General features: G+C 36.4%; 1 protein-coding gene and 1 long non-coding RNA gene across 4 annotated transcripts in view; one reads left to right on the forward strand and one right to left on the reverse strand.

Moving 5' to 3' along the window:
* Positions 1-22,673, forward strand: part of LRRC9 (leucine rich repeat containing 9) — a 120,859-nt gene that overhangs the window by 60,405 nt on the left and 37,781 nt on the right. For all 3 annotated transcript variants that reach the window (XR_007128497.1, XM_047735634.1, XM_047735635.1), the window contains exons 18-23: positions 8,507-8,698; positions 10,444-10,569; positions 13,562-13,696; positions 14,859-15,036; positions 17,619-17,839; positions 19,390-19,512. Coding sequence is in view for 2 of the 3 variants with exons in the window: in XM_047735634.1 (XP_047591590.1) it covers positions 8,507-8,698; positions 10,444-10,569; positions 13,562-13,696; positions 14,859-15,036; positions 17,619-17,839; positions 19,390-19,512 (975 nt within the window). In the remaining variant the exon portion in view is untranslated. The remainder of the gene's footprint in view (positions 1-8,506; positions 8,699-10,443; positions 10,570-13,561; positions 13,697-14,858; positions 15,037-17,618; positions 17,840-19,389; positions 19,513-22,673) is intronic.
* The window catches only part of LOC125103791 (uncharacterized), a 137,771-nt gene that overhangs the window by 49,899 nt on the left and 65,199 nt on the right, over positions 1-22,673 (reverse strand). The window lies entirely within an intron of this gene.

The following is a 22,673-nucleotide window of genomic DNA, read 5'->3' on the forward strand; positions in this document are numbered from 1 at the left end:
TACTCTGCAGGTGTATATTCAGCTTTTTATTATAAAATAAAACACAGATATAGAAAACTACGTACTACAAGCATGTGGTTCAGTAAATTATTAGGTGAACGTCCTTATTACTGATGCAGGTCAAGAAATAGAACTTTGTAACCTACAACATAAGCCCCTTCTATATATTCCCCATCCCCTCAATAAATCATTATCCTCACCTCTTTAGTAATCCTCTCCCTGCATTTCCCCCCATAGTTCTATCACCCAAATGTGCCTCCCCATCTAGCACAATAGTTTGGTTTTGCCATTCTAGAAATTGTTTGTCTCTCTTAATTTATAGGTTTCCCTTCTCTTCCCTTCTGTCCCCTTCCACTCTCCATAGTTTATCTGTAGAAATACTTTGAGCTTCTAGTCCCAAAAGTGTCCCACAGTCTGGACCCTGTTGTTGATTTGCTTATGATATAACCCTACATGACCTCAACCCTCGATATTGTCTGCTAATTGACAACTAGATCCAGAGACTGGATCAGGTTCAGGTTCCATTCCTCTGGCAAGTCTATAGGAAGCAGATGATATCTGATTGACTCACTTTTCTGATGCCGGTAGCCATTGTTAATGCCTAGATCCATTAATTCATCAGTGATTACAAAACGGCAATATTCTTTTTTTTTTAAGATTTTATTTATTTATTTGACAGAGAGAGATCACAAGTAGACAGAGAGGCAGGCAGAGAGAGAGAGAGAGAGAGAGGGAAGCAGGCTCCCTGCTGAGCAGAGAGCCCAACGCGGGACTCGATCCCAGGACCCTGAGATCATGACCTGAGCCAAAGGCAGCGGCTTAACCCACTGAGCCACCCAGGCGCCCAAAAACGGCAATATTCTTATTCTGTCATTTCTTTTTCATTTCTTAGTTAGACTGTTTTTGCATAGACATTTCCCTTTATCTGTTATTTGGTTATCAGTACTCCCAGTAATGTAGAAAATGCAGAACGGGGGCACCTGGCTCGCTGAGTCCGTAGAGCATGCAACTCTAGATCTTGCAGTTGTGAGTTCAAGCCCTGTGTTTCATGCAGGGATTACTTAAGAAAGAAAGAAAGAAAGAAAGAAAGAAAGAAAGAAAGAAAGAAAGAAAGAAAGAAAAGAAAGAAAGAAGGAAGGAAAAAAAGAAAATGCAGAATAGATGCTTACTTGTCTTTATTTACCAATTTTGAAGATAATGAATTGGTTCCTTGTGTTTTCTCACAGATAAGTAATTCCTTTTTTGTTTTAGATATCATTAGGAATACATGGACTTAAACATACTCAATGAGAGTCCATCCATTGCAACTTTTATCATGATTGAAGCTCAGATGGTCTCATCGTTAGCCAATGGGAACATCTTAAAGTTTGCTTCTTTTGCCATGACCCTAGTGGTCTCTAATAGCTTCTTTACCACCTTGTATAAGAGATGTTCCACATATATTTTCTGTGTCTTCTGTTGTAGACATGGGATTAGCCATTTCTTCAAGGAGCTCTAGTTTATTTTCTTTAAAAAAAGATTTTATTTATTTGAGAGAAAAAGAGAACATGAGCAGAAAAAGGAGCAGGGTAGGGGGAGAGGGAGAAAATGTCTAGCAAGCATGGTGCTGAGCACAGAGCCCAATTGAGGGCTTGATCCCACAACCCTGAGCCCATGACCTGAGCCGAAACCAGAAATCTGGCACTTAACTGAATGAGCCACCCAGGCGGCCCGAGCACTAATTTATCTTAGAGAGAAGTGGTATGTCAGGGTTGGTATTTGTTTCTAGGTCATTCCATTGGACAGACTTGTTGTGGGGAAGGGGTGTGTGCATGTGTGTGTGTGATATATACGTATATGTATGTATATGCATATAAACTATATATGTATGTATATCTATATGTATAGACTATAATGCATGTATATCTAAAACTAACCTCACAAATTTATATTGGTATTTCCAATTCAGATTCAAGACTGAAAATCTTTTAGCTTAACCTTTTCTCTGTTACTTACAGCTATCTTTTTTTCTCTCACAGCAAGAATCCTGATTCCCAAGGATACAAAGTGATAGCATTGGAATATTTAATAATTGTTTATTGTTTTATCGCTATTACACACACAATAGTCTCAGAATGATAGCACTAATACTCTCATCAATATTGTTACTGGAAAGATTATTTTTAAAATTTTGTGTATGTTCTTTGCATTATTCCTCATTTTAAAAAAATAATTAAAACTGGGGTGCCTGGGTGGCTCAGTGGGTTAAAGCCTCTGCCTTCAGCTCGGGTCATGATCTCAGGGTCCTGGGATCGAGCCCCGCATCGGGCTCTCTGCTCAGCAGGGAGCCTGCTTCCCCCTCTCTCTCTGCCTGCCTCTCTGCCTACTTGTGATCTCTGTCTGTCAAAATAAATAAATAGAATATTTTTAAAAATAAATAAAAAAAATAATTAAAATTATCATTCCATATATATTTGGTCAGACCATGTAGCCTTGCACTATGTACACTCTCCCTTTTAGTTCATTGGTAATTATATTTAATTCTTGTCACCACACCTTCGGTTGGTATCTCTGTAAACATTTTGATTGTCTGAAAAATATTCAATTATAGATTCCTCAGGAAGGGCTTATGGGAACAATATTTACAATCCTTCCATTACTACATGTGGATAATAGTTTTTCTATATCCTTTATACATGAATGGCAGCTTTGCAGGATATAAAATCCTTAGCTCACAATTTATTTCCTTGGGCATCTTAAATGCTATTTTGTTTTCTTCTGACATAAAGTGTTGCTGTAGAAAAGTCTGATGAGAATGTATAATTTTTTTCCCTAAAGTTATATGCCTTTTACTTTTAGATGGCCAGTTTCTTTAAAGTCCAGTAATTTTACTAGATTATGTCTTGGTATTTGTTGCCTGGGCCAGTATTTCGGAACTACAGTGTGCTCTTCCAAAATGCAGATTAAAATAATTTTTTCTTTCCTTTTATTTTTTTAAAGTTTTTTTTTTTAATTTAAAGATTTTATTTATTTATTTGAGAGACAGAGAGCATGAGAGAGTATCAGCAGCGGGGAAGGACTGAAAGAGAAGCAGGCTCCCCACTCAGCTGAGAGCCCGATGTAGGGCTCTACCCCAGGACCCTGGGATCATGACCCGAGTTGAAGGCAAATGCTTAGCCAACTGAGCCACTCAGGTGCCCCCTTTCTTTTCTTTTTCTAACCTGGAAGTTTTTAGCCATTTTTCTGTTTCCTTGTAGGTTTTGTTTTTTTTTTTTCCCAGGGTCTCACCTTATTCATACATTGAATCTTTATCTATCTTCGCTATTTGTCACTTTCTCCTGAGTCCTTTTTATCTCTTAATTTAAAAATGTTTTTATTAAGTTCAATTAGCCAACATATAGTACATCATTAGCTTTTGATGTAGTGATTCATTAGTTGCATAGAACACCCAACGCTCATCAGATCATGTGCCCTCCTTAATGCCCATCACCCAGTTACCCCATCCCCAAGCCCCCTCTCTTCTGCAACCCTCAGCTTGTTTCCCAGAGTCCAGAGTCCCTCATGGTTTGTCTCCCTCTTTGATTTCTTCCCACTCAGTTTTCCCTCCCTTCCTCTATGGTCCTCTGCACTATTCCTTAAATTCCATATGTGAGTGAAACCATGTGATAACTTGTCTTTCTCTGATTGACTTATTTCACTCAGCATAATAACCTCCAGTTTAATCCACATCAATGTAAATAGTAGGTATTCATCTTTTCTGAAGGGTGATTAACATTCCCTTGTATATTTGAACCACATCTTCTTTATCCATTCATCTATTGAAGGACACATTGGCTCCTTCCACAGTTTGGCTATTGAGGACAATGCTGCTATGAACAGTGAGGTGCAGGTGCCCCTTCAGATCACTACATTTGTATCTTTGGGATAAATACCCAGTAGTGCGATTGCTGGGTCATAGGGTAGCTCTATTTTTAACATCTTCAGGAACCTCCATGCTGTTTTCCAGAGTGGCTATACCAGCTTGCATTCCCACCAACAGTGTTAAGAGGGTTCCCCTTTCTCCACATCCTTGCCAGCATTTGTTGTTCCTCTCTTGTTAATTTTGGCCATTCTAACTGGTGTAAGGTGGTATTTCATTGTGGTTTAAAATTTTAAATTGATTTGATTTTACAATTCTTCCCTTTTTTATACCTTCTCTGTCTCTTAAAGCAATTACCTATTGTATTTACTAGTTTTTGTGTTTGACTATTTAGTCTTTGTTTTTTTTATTTAATTTCTTTAATTTCTTTTAATTTAATTAATTTAATTTATTTAATTTCAAATTATTTTATGGGCTCTTTCATCTCACTTCTGAATTTTTCTAATCGAGATTTATGCTGTTATCTTATATTTTGAAGCTTTCTTAACATCTTTTTGCTTGTTTTAAAATAGTAAGTTAATAATCTTAAATTTCTGAGCATATCTTTCTGGTGTACTTTTATTGCCCACAGCAATGTCTCTCCCTCTCTCTCTCTCCGCACCCCCACCTCCCTCCGCCTCCCTCGCACTCCTAGCTTTGTCTGGGATTGGATCTCAATACTTTTCTTTTGCTCATTTTTTAGTGAAATTACTTTTTTAAACTTTGAAAATGAAGTGGGGTTTGAGAAAGCTTTCCTACCTTCACAGATCTCCCTCTTGTTTATATGTGCTTTTAAAAAAAATTGTAGTGCTTCTTTTCTGAGATTTCCTGACTCTATTCCCTTCTTCTATTTTCTCTCTCTCTCTCTCTCTCTCATTTTTGCCTTTTTTGTCCTTATCCTGTTTCGTTTTTGCCTTAGCCTCAACAGTTTCTTCTTGGAGAAGGATTCTATTTTAGAAGGGAGCCCTGGTGGGGCAGTTTTAAGGATAATAAGTGCTAGATTGCTCCAGTTGCTTCAGACCTTTCTCCAATGGGTCCCATGCACTCATCCCATGCAAAACTCCTCCCAGCTGTACTCAGATTTGTTGCCATACTTTCCAGTAAACTCTGGCTGACTATTTGGGGGCTCTATTGTTCTCAGGTCCATCAGATACTGCCCTGATGCTTCCTTCTTCCTCTCACATAGACATGAATATAATGTAGGTCTTGTGGTTGTTGGTGGTTTATCCTACAGCTTCTTTGGGGGCTTATAGGACCACCCTGTCATGCAACTTGGTTATAAATCTTGTCGTAGAATTTGGGTTTTATCAGTTTATTCTGTTTTCATGTAGGGATTCAGAGATTGAAAACCTATGCTGCCTCTGCCTCTTTATTCTCCAGTAGTGAGCTTTGCATGTGTGTTTGATGTGATTTGTGGTTACTGTGGCATTACAAAAGGTTATGATCTAGTTTAATCACTCACCTATCATTCCTATTGTCTTCTACATTTTTTAAGTTGCCTTTGAGATATTTCATTTTTACTGTCATTTTCCTTAAGCATGTCTCTAACATGGAGCGTTTCCATACTCCACTTGCATGCTAGAAGTTACTTCTACTAAGTTCCAGAAAGTAAATGCATTGTTCTTAAGTATTTATCATCCTGGTCTTGACTTTTAAATTAAAATACCCAACCTAACACTGTTTATATAATGGAAGACTTGGGTTTCATTAATGGTGGGAAAAATATATATACGATATGGTTTTTTTAAAAGCCTAAGCAAGACATCCTTACAAGATAAATTAAAAAGTCCTAAGATTCATGTTTATCATTCAGTCACGAACTATCAAGAAAGGAGAGTATCTAAGAGAAAGGAACAGGAAGAGATTTTTTTTTTTCTCTGAAAATAGCTCCACCACAGTCAGAGTTGGCCAGGGAAAGACAAATATGTATGGCTATTTGCAATCTTAATCTAGATTATGTGCCTAATTTTTTATTGAGACAATACTTCTGTCTTATCTTTCCCAATGAAAAATTTATTGCTAAAGTGATAACTTAGAGAGAGCTAATTTATATTTAGAGAATGAACCATTCATTACCCCTAAGAATTTTTAAAAGAGGTGTTGTGGGTTTTAATCTTTGTAAATTGGCTGTACTGTACTGGAATTTAAGAATGACAAACTGAAGTGCAAGAAATATTAAGAAACCCCTGCTACAAAAACTGAAAGTACTCTTCCATGAACACCTATGTTCATAGAGTCTGTTTTATATCTTTGGGAATATAAAAATTGAGATCCCATCCCCGTTTTCAAGGAAAGAAGGCAGTTACTTTTTATGATGTATGGTTCCAAAATGCTAGTCTGCATTCAAATGCCAGAATTTGGGACAAGTTTTTACCACTTTATGATGAAAATTGGGAGAAGACAGGCCATGTAATAAATTTTTATAAAGCCAAATTGATTTCATTTAAAAGACTGTTCTAAGATTATGTCCTTAATACTATCAAATATCAGGTGCCTGGGAGGCTCAGTGGGTTAAGCTTCTGTCTTTGGTTCAGGTCATGGTCTCAGGGTCCTGGGATCGAGCCCTCCATCAGGCTCTCTGCTCAGCAGGGAGCCTGCTTCCCCCTTTCTCTCTGCCTGCCTCTCTGCCTACTTGTGATCTCTCTCTCTGTCAAATACTATCAAATATCCTTTTGTTCAAGAAATTATGATAGCAAATGATTATATGTTTGTTTGTTTTACTATGCTTTTTTTATGAGAATAAAAAGTCAGTAACATAATTTGGTTTCCAGGAATTTTTTGAAAGATTTTAATGATCTGAAGGGGAAAAAAAATTTTTTTTTTTAAATCGGTACATTCAACTTCTGCAACCTGCACCACTGTAATAACTGCTTTTCCAAGAACATGAACTATAGCAGTGATTAATTCTATGCTGAATTCAAACAACTGTTTGAATTACCTATAAAGATATCAAGTTCACTGTTAATCTATAGTAATATTACCTTTTATTTTAAAAAATGTGTTGCAAACAAGATGGGATCAGGAGGGAGACAAACCATAAGAGACTCTTAATCTGACAAAACAAACTGAGGGTTGCAGTGGGGTTGTAAGGTAAGGATTGGGTGGTTGGGTTATGGACATTGGAGAGGGTATGTGCTATGGTGGGTGTTGTGAAATGTGTAAGCCTGATGACTCACAGACCTGTATCCCTGGGGCAAATAATACATAATATGTTAATAAAAATAATTTAAAAAAATAAAAGCATTAGTGAGAAAAAAGTATGTTGCAAAATGTCTTCTTAAAGTTCTCTTCTTTGTTCTATGTCTGAATTAGTATATACCTTAAAAGAAAATTTTATCTGCAACAAATAAAGTAACAAATTAAGTCTTAAAGACTTCTTACAAATAATTAGGTAAAGATCTAAATAGATAAATGGCTAAAGAAAAGAAACAAACAAAAATGAAAATTTAAAAATGGCTAATACAAACACATGGGAAGATGTTCAACTTCACTGGTAATAAGCAATGTAAATTAAAATAAAGCAGGTGGAACTGGTGGGTATTTAAGAAAATGGGCATTCCCATATCCTACTGTTGGAAGAAAAAAAAATTGGTACAAACTTCCTTGAAAATTATTTAGCAGTATTTATCAAAAATCTTAACAATATAGGGATGCCTGGGTGGCTCAGTTGGTTGAGTGTCCAGCTCCTGATCTCAGGTCATGGTCATGAGTCTGAGCCCTGTGTTAGGCTCCCCACCATGCATGGAGCCTACTTTAAAAAAAAAAGTTAAAAAAAATCTTAATATAGAAATCCTTAAAACTTATAATCCCACTTCTAAAAATCTTTTCCGAAAAAATAAGAGAGTCTCAGTTAAATTATCATGACCATGGATCTTTGTTGCAGTGCTGCCAACAATTAGAAGCCACATAATTGTTCATAGTAAATGTTTAAAATGATCCTAACAGGTCACTTATTGGAATATTATACAATCATGAAAAACCATTTTGAAGAATATTTAATGATGTGTGAAACACCCAAAGGGATACAAATCTCTATATAATACAACCTGTTTTTTGTAAGAAAAATATTTGCACATATAATTAAAAAAACAATGTTCTCAGTGGTTCCTTCTAAGTTCAGAATTACATGTGCTTTCTATTTTTCTTTTAATTTGTTTACTACATTTCCCAAATTTCCAACATAGACCATGTATTAGTTTAATGATTTTTAAGTTATTAAAAGTCATGTACTTTTAAAAATGAGAATTATAGAATAGGTTTAATTTCTACCTCTAAAAATGAAACATTTTTTAGCCAGGCTACCAGAAGTCCAGATAGTAAGAACAGTAATTCTTTGTTTGTTGGGGACAACCTGTCCTGTCAGTTAGTCTTTGCCTTCTGTTCTATGAAAACAAACACTGTCACTCCACATTATAAGAGCGAAGTGAGAATTAAGAGCAGTCTAAAAATAAAATACCTGTATTGTCGATCCCATATGTTGATACCATAATTGCAGTGTATCTACTGTGTAGGTTTTCTGTAAGAATTACCAAAAAGCATTTAAAGAAATTAGTGAATCATAAAGAAAAGAACTCTGTAAATACCAGCTGTGACCCTTTTTAGCACCACTTCTATGTGTATGTGTTGCAGTATAACCTTGAATATTTGGATGCAAGTCATAACCATGTGATAACCCTGGAAGGATTTAGAGGTCTGATGAAACTGAAGCACTTAGACTTAAGCTGGAATCAACTGAAAAAATCCGGTGATGAAATAAATATGTTATGCAAACACACCACAAGCCTTCTTACTCTTGATATTCGGCATAATCCATGGCAAAAGGTAGGTAGCAGATATGTTTATAAAAAGCAAATGATCATTTTTATTTCAAAGCCAGTTACTCACTACTATCCAGTAATAGCCAGAAATAGACAAACTATCTTTGTTTTACTAGAATTCCTTGTATCTCATAACTTTAATTTAGTGTAGTGTAGTGATCAAATGACTCAAATGTTATTAAAAGATTTTTTTAAATAAGCTCTACTAGTTTGAGAGTACTATGGCTTTAAGGGTGTTAGATACTATTGCCATTTGCAAACCTTGGGAGAGTTTATATAGTTTAGTGTGCTAGAACCTACTGTAATGAGGCATGGGACGAAAAATAATAGAATGTGGGAAGCCTGGGTGGCTCAGTCGGTTAAGCGTCTGCCTTTAGCTCAGGTCATAACCCCAGGGTCCTGGAATCAAGTCCCACATAGGGCTCCTGGCTCAGCAGGGAGCCGCCTTCTCTCTCTGACTGCCACTCCCCCTGCTTGTGTGCTCTTTCTCTCTCTCTCTCTCTCTCTTTGACAAATAAATAAAATCTTTTTTTTCTTTTTTAAATTATTTTTATTAACATATATTATTTGCCATAGGGGTACAGGTCTGAATCATCAGGCTTACACATTTCACAGCACTCACCATAGCACATACCCTCCCCAATGTCCATAACCCAATCACCCTTAATTAAATAAAATCTTTAAAAAAAGAATAATAGAATACAATAAGAGAGACATCATTAAGGGGGGAGTGAGTTTATCACTTCCCCTGATAAACCTGTATTATAAAGGCTTATGTTCTGCTATAAAGGGAAATTTGATTGAACACTATTTTTTTTTCTTATCACAAAGATACACAGATTCATGCTAAGAAATTTCAGTATTCAATGATTATGTTTAAGGGTATCCTCAAGTATTTTTTTTTTAAATTTTGTTTTTTTCTTAATTTTTTTTTTAAGATTTTATTTATTCATTTGACAGAGAGAGATCACAAGTAGGCAGAGAGGCAGGCAGAGAGAGAGAGGAGGAAGCAGGCTCCCCACTGAGCAGAGAGCCCAATGCGGGGCTCGATCCCAGGACTCTGGGATCATGACCTGAGCCGAAGACAGAGGCTTAACCCACTGAGCCACCCAGGCGCCCCAGGGTATCCTCAAGTATTTAAAAAATGCCCCAATTTTATAATTGCAAGAATCCTCCTTTCCTTGCTTTTCAAAAAATGTATATAAGACTGTTCAACATTTTAAAAAAGAGGCTAATGATGATTCTATTAAATTGCCATATTACTATGTTTACACTGTTGTATTTTTTTTTCTTTTCTGCTCAGAAAAATTGAAGGATATTTTTCTTTTGACAGACCATACCCAAAATGTGCCTGGTCATAGTACAGCTCTCTTCCTGTTGCCAAACTAGATGTCAACGGCTAGAGATCCAGATAGAAATGCACACAGAGCTGACTAACTGCTTATCTAGATAACTGGGAGGCACTGCAGTTCTCTGAACACTTTTCACCACACTTTTCAACAGCTTACAGGACTTCCCTTCCTTCACAAGAGTAGAGCTAACCACCTTCAAACAAAACAGATCAGTTCTTAAATATAACTGAATTTCAGTTATTAAAGAACTAAGTTAAGCCCTTATTTGTAGATATAGCTAATAAAGTGGGAGATACATAATTTTGAATTACATGGGAAGGAATGAAAAAGCACTCCTTTTTGTGCCATAACATATGTAATGTTTTGTAAAAATTAACTTTTTGTTATTTTTCCCAAGCCAGCCACATTAAGGCTGAGTGTTATTGGCAGATTAAAGACTCTTACTCATTTAGATGGACTCCTCATTTCTGAAGAAGAAGCAACAGCAGCTATGAAATTTATTACTGGAACAAAGATTACTCAGGTTGGATTTTACTGTTTAATATTTTTGCTACTTAGAATATACAAATTATATTTTCCATACTCTTGCTTTTTGTTAAGATTTTATATCCTCTTTTAGCGTTCTAGTAAAAAATCATTAATATATAAAATTCATATCACTTTAACTTTTTTCTGTTTAAATATATCCCATTTAAATACCAACTGGTTGTATGGATTCTCATCCCTGCACACTACCCCAAAAATCCACAAAAATGCCTCTAGGGTAACTGTTTTTTCCCTATCAACTTGAACTTATCAGAGTCCTTTCTAGAGCCTACATGAAAATAAACAAACTTCTATAGATAAGCTAAGCTTGGAAGCCTTGATAAAACACTTAGTGAATTACCTACCTAGTACTGATATTATATATGTGTGTCTGGTTAAAGAATTCACGCCCGAGCACACACACACACACACACACACACACACACAACCTATTAACTTGGGGGCATGGGGAATGTGCATATTATCCAGATTAAGAATGCTATACTTTGGGGCGCCTGGGTGGCTCATTGGGTTAAGCCGCTGCCTTTGGCTCAGGTCATGTTCCCAGGTCCTGGGTTCGAGCCCCGCATCGGGCTTTCTGCTCAGCAAGGAGCCTGCTTCCTTCTCTCTCTGCCTGCCTCTCTGCCTACTTGTGATTTCTCTCTGTCAAATATAAAAAAAAAAAAAAAAAAAAAAAGAATGCTATACTTTGGCCAAAGTAGCTTCATCTTAAATATATTTACTCTAGTTCTCTAGCTGTTTAGTTTTTGTTAGAATATTTGAATATTAATTCCTTAATGTATTGTTTAATTTAGAATCTATTCAAAATGATGGAAAGAAACTTTTTTGTTTCTAAAAATATAATTAATTCCTCAAGAAGATTTGGGGTTTTACCCTACCAGAAATCAAAACCAACTAAAATCCTTTAAGACAATGCAGAATTGGGGCACCTGCGTGGCTCAGTCAGTTAAGTGTCTGACTCTTGATTTCAGCTCAGGTCTTGATCTCAGGGACATGAGTTCAAGCTCCACACTGGGCTCCATGCTGGGTGTGGAGTCTACTTAAAAAAATGTAGATGTGGTACAGACCAAGAGAACAGAACATAAAGACCTAATATAGACCCATACATACATGAAAACTTGATAAACAGAGCTGCCTTTATAGATCAGAGAGTCTTGTCAATAAAAGGCACTGGGACAAGTGCATTAAGGACTTCACTATAAAAGTCAAAATCAAGAAAGTTTTAGAATTAGGAACAGAGATTGTCATTATGACCGTGAATGAGGAAAGAATTTATTACACAAGAAACTAAGGGCATAAATATAAAAGACTGGATGTGTCTACATTGAAATTAATTTATCTGTTCCTTAAAGGGCACACCATAGAGGGAAAAAAACAAGCTACATACTGGGGGAAAAATTTTGCCACACATTTAACTGACAAAAGATATTATTTATATATCAGAAAAAAGACAACCAATCAAACAGAAAAATAGGCAAAAGATACTGGAGAGGAAATCAGAATAGCCAAATCACAGGAGAAGATGCTCCACTGCACTAGTATTCAAGAAAATGAATATTAAAACCACACAATCTACCAATTGAGAGTCACAAGTTGGTGAAAGTTTTAAAGCCTGACAATATCAAGTTTGAAGTAGAAGTGGCAGTTGGTATAACCACTTTGGAAAATATTTTGGCATTATCTAGGAAAGCTGAATATATACTTTCCCTATAACCCCCAAGTTGTATAAACTCTAAAGGAACTCTTGCATGTATGCAGCAGGAATCAAGAATATTCATAACAACAGTGTGAAAAACTGAAATCAGCTCCAGTGCTCATTGATGGGAGAACTGGTAAGGAAGGAAATACTGTCTAGCAATGACCCATAAATGAACTACCACTACATACAGCAGCACATGTGAATCTTAATCTCATGAACACAATATTGAGCAAAAAAGCAAATCATAGAAGAACCCATACTTATTATTCAATTTACACAAGGTTCCAGTATGTGTAACACTAAATGATATTTATGGGCACAAACATAGGTCTATAAAGCAAATGAATGGTAGATAGAAAATTTGAGATCATTTGACTGCTTCTTAGGGCATTGATTGATTCACATGAGGTGAATGATGGGTTCTAAGGGGAAGGAGAGGGAAAGGATTAAGATGGGGCACACAGGGTGCTTCCAGGATAGGAGGAATTTCCAGCTCTGAAACTTGCTTAATGGATGGATTATATGGATGTTTGTATTACAGCTTTCATAGTTCTATAAATTTTATCTAATAGTTAAATATCTGCTAAGATAAAAAGTCAAATACATAAAGTATATCTAGATATTGAAAATATTTTTAAGGCAAAGAAAATGTCATATTTTAAATTTTTTATATTTATATTTATTTATATTTTAATATATTTAATCATTAAGTAAATTAATTATTTTAAAATTTAATTTATTTATTTAAATTATTTTTAATTTTAGATTAATAATTATTTTTTAATTTTAATAATTATAATTATGCATAATTATAATTCTATATGAATATAAAATATACTTATAATTATTTTGTATTATATAATTATATAGAATTCTATAAATTATATAATTCATAAACAATTATAACATATAATAAAATATAATAATATAATGTGTGATATATAATAAATAAGTCATATAAATTATAAAGATATAATTATATTTAATTATGATTATTATATTATGATTATGAATATAAAATAATTAAAATAATATAAATAATGAATGATTAAATTAGAATACTTAATATATTTATTTTAAATATATTATATTTTAATATAAAATTTATGTTTATATTTTATTTTATATTTATGTATACTTAAAATTTAAAAATTATTCATTGGGCCACTCATCTAGGAAACAATACTTTAAACTATATATAAATGACCTGCTATATACCATTTTGTTTATTCATCATGTGTTTTTTGGCATGTGTTTTTTATTTTATTAGTTCTCTCTCTTACGGCATTCTGGTACTAAAGAAGAGAGACCACGGATACTTAGTATATGGCCTTCTGCCAAAATTCTGACACAGATTTCAAAGTTAGGACCACATTTACACCTGAGTGGAAACTGGTACTTGAAGGTAACAGCTAATTCTATTAAACCTAATATAAAAGTTTAACTCCAATTGATTTTTTAAAAATATTTTATTTATTTATTTGACAGACAGAGATCACAAGTAGGCAGAGAGGCAGGCAGAGAGAGAGGGGGAGGCAGGCTCCCTGCTGAGCAGAGAGCCCTATGAGGGGCTCGATCCCAGGGTCCTGGGATCATGACCTGAGCTGAAGGCAGAGGCTTAAACCACTGAGCCACCCAGGCACCCCTAACTTCAATTGATTTTAATCAGCTTTGGTCTGTGTATCATAAAGAGGGTACAGATAGGTAAGGGGCAGAAAACTGGAAGAGCCAAATTAAAATTATACAAGGAAGTCAAGTTGTCAACATTAATGTCACAGGGATTACACCTTAATCATGGTCAGCACAGAACAGGAGATTTAGGATAAAGGTACACTGCAAGACCAAAGGGTAGGTTTTGATAATACATCAAAATAAGCAAGCAAATTTGAAAGCTCAGAACCAGAGATCAAGCCAAAAGTTTGGGTGGCAATGTAAAAGAAATCAAGAATCCTGGCACAGTACTAGGGGAACAGGTCAGAATTCAACTGAGGATAAGGGGAAGAGTTAGAGGGCACCACCAGCTTCTTTTTGCTGCACAAAGCATCATACATTATTTTTACTACCAGCTATATACAGATATTTAGCTGTGATGTAGGCCCAGTGACAGCTCTGGCTGACCCCACAGTAAGATTGGGAATTGAATGACTCTTTAAATTTGCCCCAGGTTGGGCTGAGATGGCCAGGACTTTGAATCCCTTCATCATTGAATGTGGGCAAGCCTGGGAAGGAGCGTGACCTCGGGCAAGGGAGCTCTCTGCAGCTGAGGCTGTCCCGGAAGGTGCCGACAGCTGAAGGCCTTCCGCCAACACCACTCCCAGCAGCTGGGACAAGTCATTCACTTCGGTGGGAATCTGACACAGCACAGTGTCCATAAAACCATATAAGTCCCCCTTGTAGTTATAATCTTGTCAAATCTTACTCTTTTGTAAGTTTCACTATGTCTTTAGTTCCTGAAGGAATTCCTTTGATGTCACTTCCCACATTTGGAATTATTTCATTAGCCTTTTTGTAGCACTGAATTTATTGATAAGATTCTGAAGTAACATAAAATATGAACTATTCTACAGATAACTGCTTTAAATTTAGATGGGCAACATCTCTTTGAAATCACAAATTTAGAAAAATTGGAAAATTTGAAATGGGCATCATTTAGCAACAATAGTCTCACTAAAATGGAAGGCTTGGAATCCTGTGTTAACTTGGAAGAGCTCACATTGGATGGAAACTGTATCTCAAAGATAGAAGGTATGTGAGAATTTGAAAATCTTAAAATATGAATGTCTAATTAACAAGAGCAAAAAATGAATAACACTGAGGACAGAATTTCTAAGTCTGAGGAGGAAGATGTCTAGAGAAATTCCAACAAGGTTTGGGTCAGAGCGTTCTGCACATCCACTGATGGGCTCTGTGACTCGTTGCTACACATAACGTGCCTTGCCAGCCGACTTGCACCTCCTCTGACTTCCCTCTCTCTCTGCCAATGTTTACCACCTATTACCAAACCTAGCACATAACGAAACGGGCAGTAATTAATATCTACAGAGTGGGAAAAATGAATGAATGAGTGCAGTATGCTTTTGAAAAAGATAAAACAGCCCAGTTCATTTTTCAAAATATGGAATTAAGGTTACATTTGGAAATGTGAAAACTTAAAAAAAAAATGAAAACTTTATTCTCTAGAGGTTGAAAATCAAATGTACTATATAACGTTTTATAGGGACCCATACAAAGTATTATCAAGCAACTTTACTAATGTGGGATTTATCTGGGTATAGAATATTTCTGGTTGTGCATTTTGCTAACAAGGTTGTCTTGTCAAGAAGAGAAGGTAAGAATTGGAAATCATGACTGGAAGAGAATTTATACTTTACTCACTTTTGAATTGTTGGATCCTTTTCAGCACCTGTGTGTGTGCATTTTCATAAACTAGAAAATTCTGTTTCAAAAAATTACATATACAGGGGTGCCTGGGTGGCTCAGTGGGTTAAAGCCTCTGCCTTGGCTCAGGTCATGATCCCAGCGTCCTGGGATCAAGCCCCACATCGGGCTCTCTGCTTGGAGGGGAGCCTGCTTCCCTTCCTCTCTCTGCCTGCCTCTCTGCCTACTTCTGATCTCTCTCTGTCAAATAAATAAATAAAATCTTTAAAAAAATTACATATACAAAAGCAAGTACTAAATATCTTTAAAAAACAGCATGTGTAACATTAGTTATACTTTATTTTGGTGGCTCTGAAATCTGCTTCTAAAACTTGCTTCATCATAAGAATCACTTGGGACACTTAAAGTGTCCTTCACAAAGGCTTCTCCTTTGTAGATTTCATTTGAATAAACCTGGGGGTAGCTCAGAGATCTGTCTTTGGATCTGTCACTTGTCTTCCATTCCCATACTATAGGGTGTTAGTTTTGTTTTGTATGTATAAATGAGAACCAGGTTTCCTTTTTATTCCCATCCATAATCTCACGGAAGGGAAGAATCCTCCAATCTGTTTTTCCTATACCCCCTTTTCAGAGGTAATAGTTTTATCTCACTAAAGTTTATTTCTCTTATTTTCTCCAGACACAGATAGGTTTAATATCCATCTAAGGATTTTTGCCTTGATGGTTTTATCCTACTTGCTGGATCAGTTTACTTTCAGCGTTACATAGTCTCATGATGAAGGCTTGTGTGAAAGGCCAGCAAGGACAAAATGTACTGAAAACAAATGATTTGTCAAAAGCTGTAACTGATGTTTTTCAAGTGCCATTCCATTTGATTCCATAACTCCTTAGAAGCAGATTTCAGTATGTCTTTTTTTTTTTTTTTTAAAGTAGGCTCCACGCCCAACGTGGGGCCTGAACTTAACAACCATGAGATCAAGACCTGAGCTGAGATCAAGAGTTGGATTCCCAACCAATTGAGCCAGGCAGGCTCCCCAAAGTACATCCTTTTTATGGATGAGGAAAATGAGGCACAGAGGTTACAAAATTTTACATAATATACTTATGGTCCCAAATCTAGAAGTTACACATTTGAAACCAACTCTGACTCCAAAGTTCTTATCTTTCACCTTATCCACCATCCTACCTACACTTAAAAAGTACCTCCAATACAGAGCATACATAAGAGTTAGATTGTGATAAGAGGTGACATATTCTAAAGTTCTGTCTTAAAGTACTTTTAAGTATACAAAGGTAGAATTAGGCCAAATGATTCTTTATACAAATGATGCCACAATGAGGAATACTTTACAAAGTGTTGTATCTACTTCCTTACCTTTACTGTTTTAAAATGGGGGCTGGTTTTTTTTTTTTTTTTTTTTTTGAGCTTTGTGTTACTATGATGGTGAAAATCTTAATTATATCATTTGAAGTTCATTTGAAAGCAACATTCAATATTTCCTACATAATACCTTCCCTTAAAACCTCAAAGACTGAGTCTACTTAGAAATCCCAAACTGGAATTTATTAGCTGGGACTTTATACACATTATATCCTTCTTAAACAAAAACTAAAACAACGATAGTTAATAATATACAGTCTGTAGGGGCACCTGGGTGGCTCAGTGGGTTAAACCTCTGCCTTCAGCTCAGGTCATGATCTCAGGGTCCTGGGATCGAGCCCCACATCAGGCTCTCTGCTCAGTGGGGAGCCTGTTTCCCCCCACCCCCTGCCTGCCTCTCTGTCTACTTGTGACCTCTCTGTCTCTCTCTGTTAAATAAATCAATAAAATATTAAAAAATAATAATAATATACAGTCTGTAAAGAGTAAGGCAGCCTGTCAGTTATTTTTTTTAAATTAACTTTTCTATCCTATCTGAATCTTTTCTTGAATTTACTTATTTTTCTAGGCATTTCCAAGCTGACTAAATTAACCCGCCTCAGCATAAATAATAATCTTCTCACTGGTCTGGAAAAACACACCTTTGATAACTTGCTTCATCTTCACTTCCTTTCTCTTGAGAACAACAGAATTACTTCATTGAGTGGTTTACAAAAGGCTATTACTCTGATTGAATTATACATAAGCAATAACTACATTGCTCTCAATCAGGAGATCTACAATTTAAAGGTGACTGGGGTGGTAATGTTTTTGTTCTTTAAAATATGTATTGTTTCTTTATATTATGAAAATAATTCATGTTCAATGTATAGGATTTGGGAAAATATTAAAAAAATAAAAATCAAGAACAACAAGGTTTACTAAAATATACTTGCATTCAATTTATACATATATAAAAACATACATATATGTAACATAATGTCCCCAAGTTGACAACCTACTAGGGGAAAAAAAAATTTTTTTTTTTTAGTACAAATAAAATATTCAAGCCCCACCCCTTCTAACTAGTGCCTTCCTCAGTATTTCCAAGGATTACCCAGTCTGGTTGGGGAGTAAGAGTCTTTAACATTTCCTGTTCTCAGATGAACTCTTGATTATCTCTCACTTACTTACCTATTCTTACTGGTGACTCCAACTCTTTCTGGCTGACTTTGCCTAACTTTGTCCTCTTTAATTCTTCCAACAAAACGTCTATGTCAAGGCTACTGTATAACGGGCTTTTCTGAAGAGTTGCATAAAATGGAGGTTTACTACAGCACAGAAGAGGAATTCACTTCAAATCCATTGTGTGACTTCACTGTTTCTAAAGTTCAGTGGCCATTCCCTACCACTGGGATTCTCGTGATGACCTCTTTACCTTTTGCTGATATCGTATTGCTAGGATTTTACCTTCTACCAGAAACTTTCGACTGTTTCCTATCTTTCCTTGTGTTCAGTCTTCTCCCTTCCAACTCCCCCAATATAACTACTACTTCTAAAGCTGCAGAGACAACCTGATTAGTGATAGGTGCAACAAAAATAAACCATACATAGTGATACAGAGTAGTGGTTCTCCAGCTTGTCCTAACTCTCCCATCCCCCTCTACTCTAGGCTCTTCCTGCACAACAAAGGCACATCAAAATTTCCTGTCTAATAAGAAAGCACATTTTCCCTTAAGATGAATTCTGCTACTCTCTCAGAAGACAGAATAACATCAGTTTTATCACTCATCAGAAGGCAGTGTTTTTTATTCCTGTTACATCTATATACACACATGCATACTATTTAATTGGACAGTATTCCATAAACAAAGCATATGGTTTTAACCTTAGCAAAGTTCCCTCTATGTCTTTACTACTTGTAGTAATACATTTAGCACCAGCATCCTAAAAGAGATTCTGATCATTTAACACATACCACTGAAATATTGTACAAAATTCGAATTAACTGGTCTGCAAGGGTAACTCCTGCAATAAAATATATACTTAAATCACTATGTATATCACTAAATGTACACTGAAATCACTATTAAATGATGATTAAGTAATTCAAATATTAAAATCCAAGGATGGTTAAACTACTAAGGAGAAAAAAACTTGCTGGAGTTTATATATATATATACATATACATATATATATATATGTATATGTATATATATATTTATTGGGAGATGTATATCTTTGTGTGTAGGTAGATGGATATGTATGTATATATGTGTGTAGAGAGAGAGAGAGAGAGGTAGAGACAGAGATAGAGATATATGGATATAACTTTAAATGTATGTGCTTTTATTACCCAGGGTTTATGCAACCTGGTCATTCTTGACCTGTATGGAAATATTATTGTATGGAATCAAGAAAACTACCGGTTGTTTGTAATATTTCATCTTCCAGAACTGAAAGCTTTGGATGGAATCTCAATTGTAAGCCGTTTTATGATTCATAGCATTTGGTTCAGTTCAATTCATATATCCAAAGGCCATAATCATTTTGAACATTGCCTTCTCACTCATATGATACCCAAACTTAGGTCTCCCAAGCACATTTTAGATCTGGGTTCTAAAATTTTCTCCTTTAGCCAGTTCTCATCTAAATTGAGATGGCAGGAAAGGGAAGACCTTGCCTACATTTGTACCCACTGAATTCAGTGCCTAAAAACTTAAAGAGTACAATTTTATGGGACAGGATAGAAAACTGTTCTGAAGCCCCACCATTCTCTTGGGCCTAAAGCCAGCTTCCTATTTCCTAGAAAAATACAGTTAATATTTAGGCAAAATATATGTGAACAAAAAAATGGTATGTCAGTGTCACTAGTCACTGTAAGTAAGGTGATGTTGCTGTCACATGGAAAGCAGAAGTCCAAATTCCCCTACCTGGCCTCTGCTGACAACCTGGAGGTATGTGCTTTATTACCTGCCAGGCTAGGGTAGAAGCTCATAGTCCCCATAGGCCTCCACTGACTCTCTTCCCAGTCAGAAGTGCCTCATAAATGCCCTGCCATTATTACTGGGTAGAACAGCCTGCCCAAGTATTCTCCAGTAACACCTGTGTGTGGGGAGGTGCATTACTATTGGGAGAAGATGAAGGTCCAAGCTGCTTGCTCAGTAAGAGAGGTGCCTTGTTCCACCAAGGCAAGAAGGGAAGTCTCTGTTTCTGTTCCGCTTTTATAGGTGCAGATGGCACCACGATTTATTCCATGGAGTTTGGTTGGAGTAGACCCATTATTGTCTAAAAATTTTCTGGCTTAGTAGGCTTTGCATCTCCTAGTCTTTTGACTATAGAGGGCAGGTGTTCATGTGAATTTTTGTTTTCTCTTGTTTTCTGTGTTTCTGCTGTTTCCAGCACCAAGTCCCACATACATGAAGCAAAAAGGAAACCCAGATGTAAAGGAAAACCCATGTCTGTGTGTTTCCTTTACTCTCACACTGCACCATAATCACACTCTAACACCAAATGTGTGGGTTTTCCAAATATAAGCAATTCTCTGACCCAGAATTCAGCTGAATTCTGACACTCTCTATCTGGAGATAGGATCAGATCCCACAGGCTAAGGGCTCAGTCCCACAGTGCTGTCTCTGTCCCCACTTCAGACACCAATCACAAGTCCAGGTTGGCACCTATGCTTCTGACTAACCAGCTATCAAAAGGAGGTTCCCATGACCCTCTTCTTGGATTTAATTTGCTAGAGCAGCTTACAGAACTCAGGAAAACATTTGTTTACTAGATTACTGATTTATTATAAAAAGATAAAAAACTCAGGAACAACCAGATGGAAGAGAGGCATAGGGCAACGTATATAGGAGGGGGCACTGAGTTTCCATGCTCTCTCTGAGCAAAGCATTTTTCCAGCATCTCCACATGTTCACCAACCTGAAGCTTCCTGAAGCCCCTCCTTTTGGGTTTTTATGATGTCTCCACTATGTAGTAGGCAACACTGATTAAATCAGTGGCCAATGGTGACTGATTCAACATGTAGCCCTTCTCCCTTCTCCAGAGGTCGGGGGTAGGACTGAAACTTCCAAACCTCTAACCATAGTTGGCTCCCTGGCAAACAGCCCCCATCCTTAGGGAATTTCCAAAAGTCACCTTTTAACATAAACTCAGGTGTGGTTGAAAGAAACTTGTTATGAATAACTAGACACTGCTTTCACTTCATGCCTCTGGAGCTATTTCAGGAACGGATGTCAGAAAACCCCCACTCACCTCCCTCTCTTTTTTCTTCTTTCTTTTCTTCCCCTATGTTCATCTGTTTTGTTTTTTAAATCCACATCTGAGTGAAATCACACGGCATCTATCTTTCTCTGACTTATTTTATTTAGCATAATATACTCTAGCTCCATCCACATCATTGCAAATGGCAAGGTTTTATTCTCTTTTATGGCTGAACAATATTCCAATGTATACATTGTATCCATTCATCAGCTGATAGTATCACCTGCTCTAAGACTCTTTTGAAGTGTTAATGTAACACTGGATTTCCATCATTATATAACTTATTATATAACCTATTTATTAATAGGTTATATTTATTAATTCCTTCACCCATATTTCTTCTTCTCTCCATTTATACCCAAACTTTTCCACCTTTAGAAAGGACAATAGTTTGGGTCTCTATGCTGGTCTAGATTGTAGACAACAGTAATAGTTTAGCAAGTACTTTACTCTCAGTCCACTCCCGTGCGGATTAGGTGAGATTATATAGATAGATGCAAGACTAGTAGTAGGCTATTTTTTCCCCTAGAAAATATAACTAAATTCACTGTTAACCCCAATTTTGTCAGATAGGGCCTGTCAGGTCCTCAGGATTTCTGACAGAAGGTTTAGAAACATAGTTTCTTTTTTAGGAATCATCCCCGTTTCCAGCCCTCACAGTTGGTAGCCATGTCCTATGATCAGGTAGGAAACAAAAGTTGAGGCAATATGGGGAAGAATAAAAAGGATAGTGGTATACGAGCATCATCTTCCCTTACTAGGAACTACATAGTTACACCAGCATTCTTTCCCACAGCCACCAGAAAAACAGAGAAATCTATGGACATTCCTTTAGCCCCACTCATGATCACACTCTGTTAGCATTCTCATGAAGGTGTGTAAACCAGCCCTTTATGCTCTTATCTTCCTGTTTTAGACAACCAATGTTTTAATTGTCCATTCCAATTCTGTATCAAGCTATTACTCTTAAGGAGGATATCTTAATGCCCATTGTTGGACATTATGGGCTGTCGAGTATGTTCCTTGGTCTGAAGAAAGAACAGTCATTGGTCTAAACTGGCATGCTATCTTCTGTCCCAGTTCTTTTATAGCACTCTGAGCATTTGCATTTACCACTGGGTAAGCAAAACCCAGTCCAGAGTCAGTATCGATTTCTGTCAAGACCCTTTTATAGCGCCTTAGGGCTACCAGAAACAGCCTGACTTGCCAGCTATGTTCAAGGCCTTTCCACCAGGGAAATCTGCCACATGGTCTTCTGCAGTCTCGGTCTCTTTTGCTGGCAGACAGAACAATACTTACTGCATTTTGTGCCTCAGAGGGTGCAAGAGGAATATGTCTACATTCAGCCCATCTCTGCATTGCTGTAGATCCC

Source organism: Lutra lutra, chromosome 7 (genome assembly GCF_902655055.1).
Source record: "Lutra lutra chromosome 7, mLutLut1.2, whole genome shotgun sequence".
Lineage (NCBI taxonomy): Eukaryota > Metazoa > Chordata > Mammalia > Carnivora > Mustelidae > Lutra > Lutra lutra.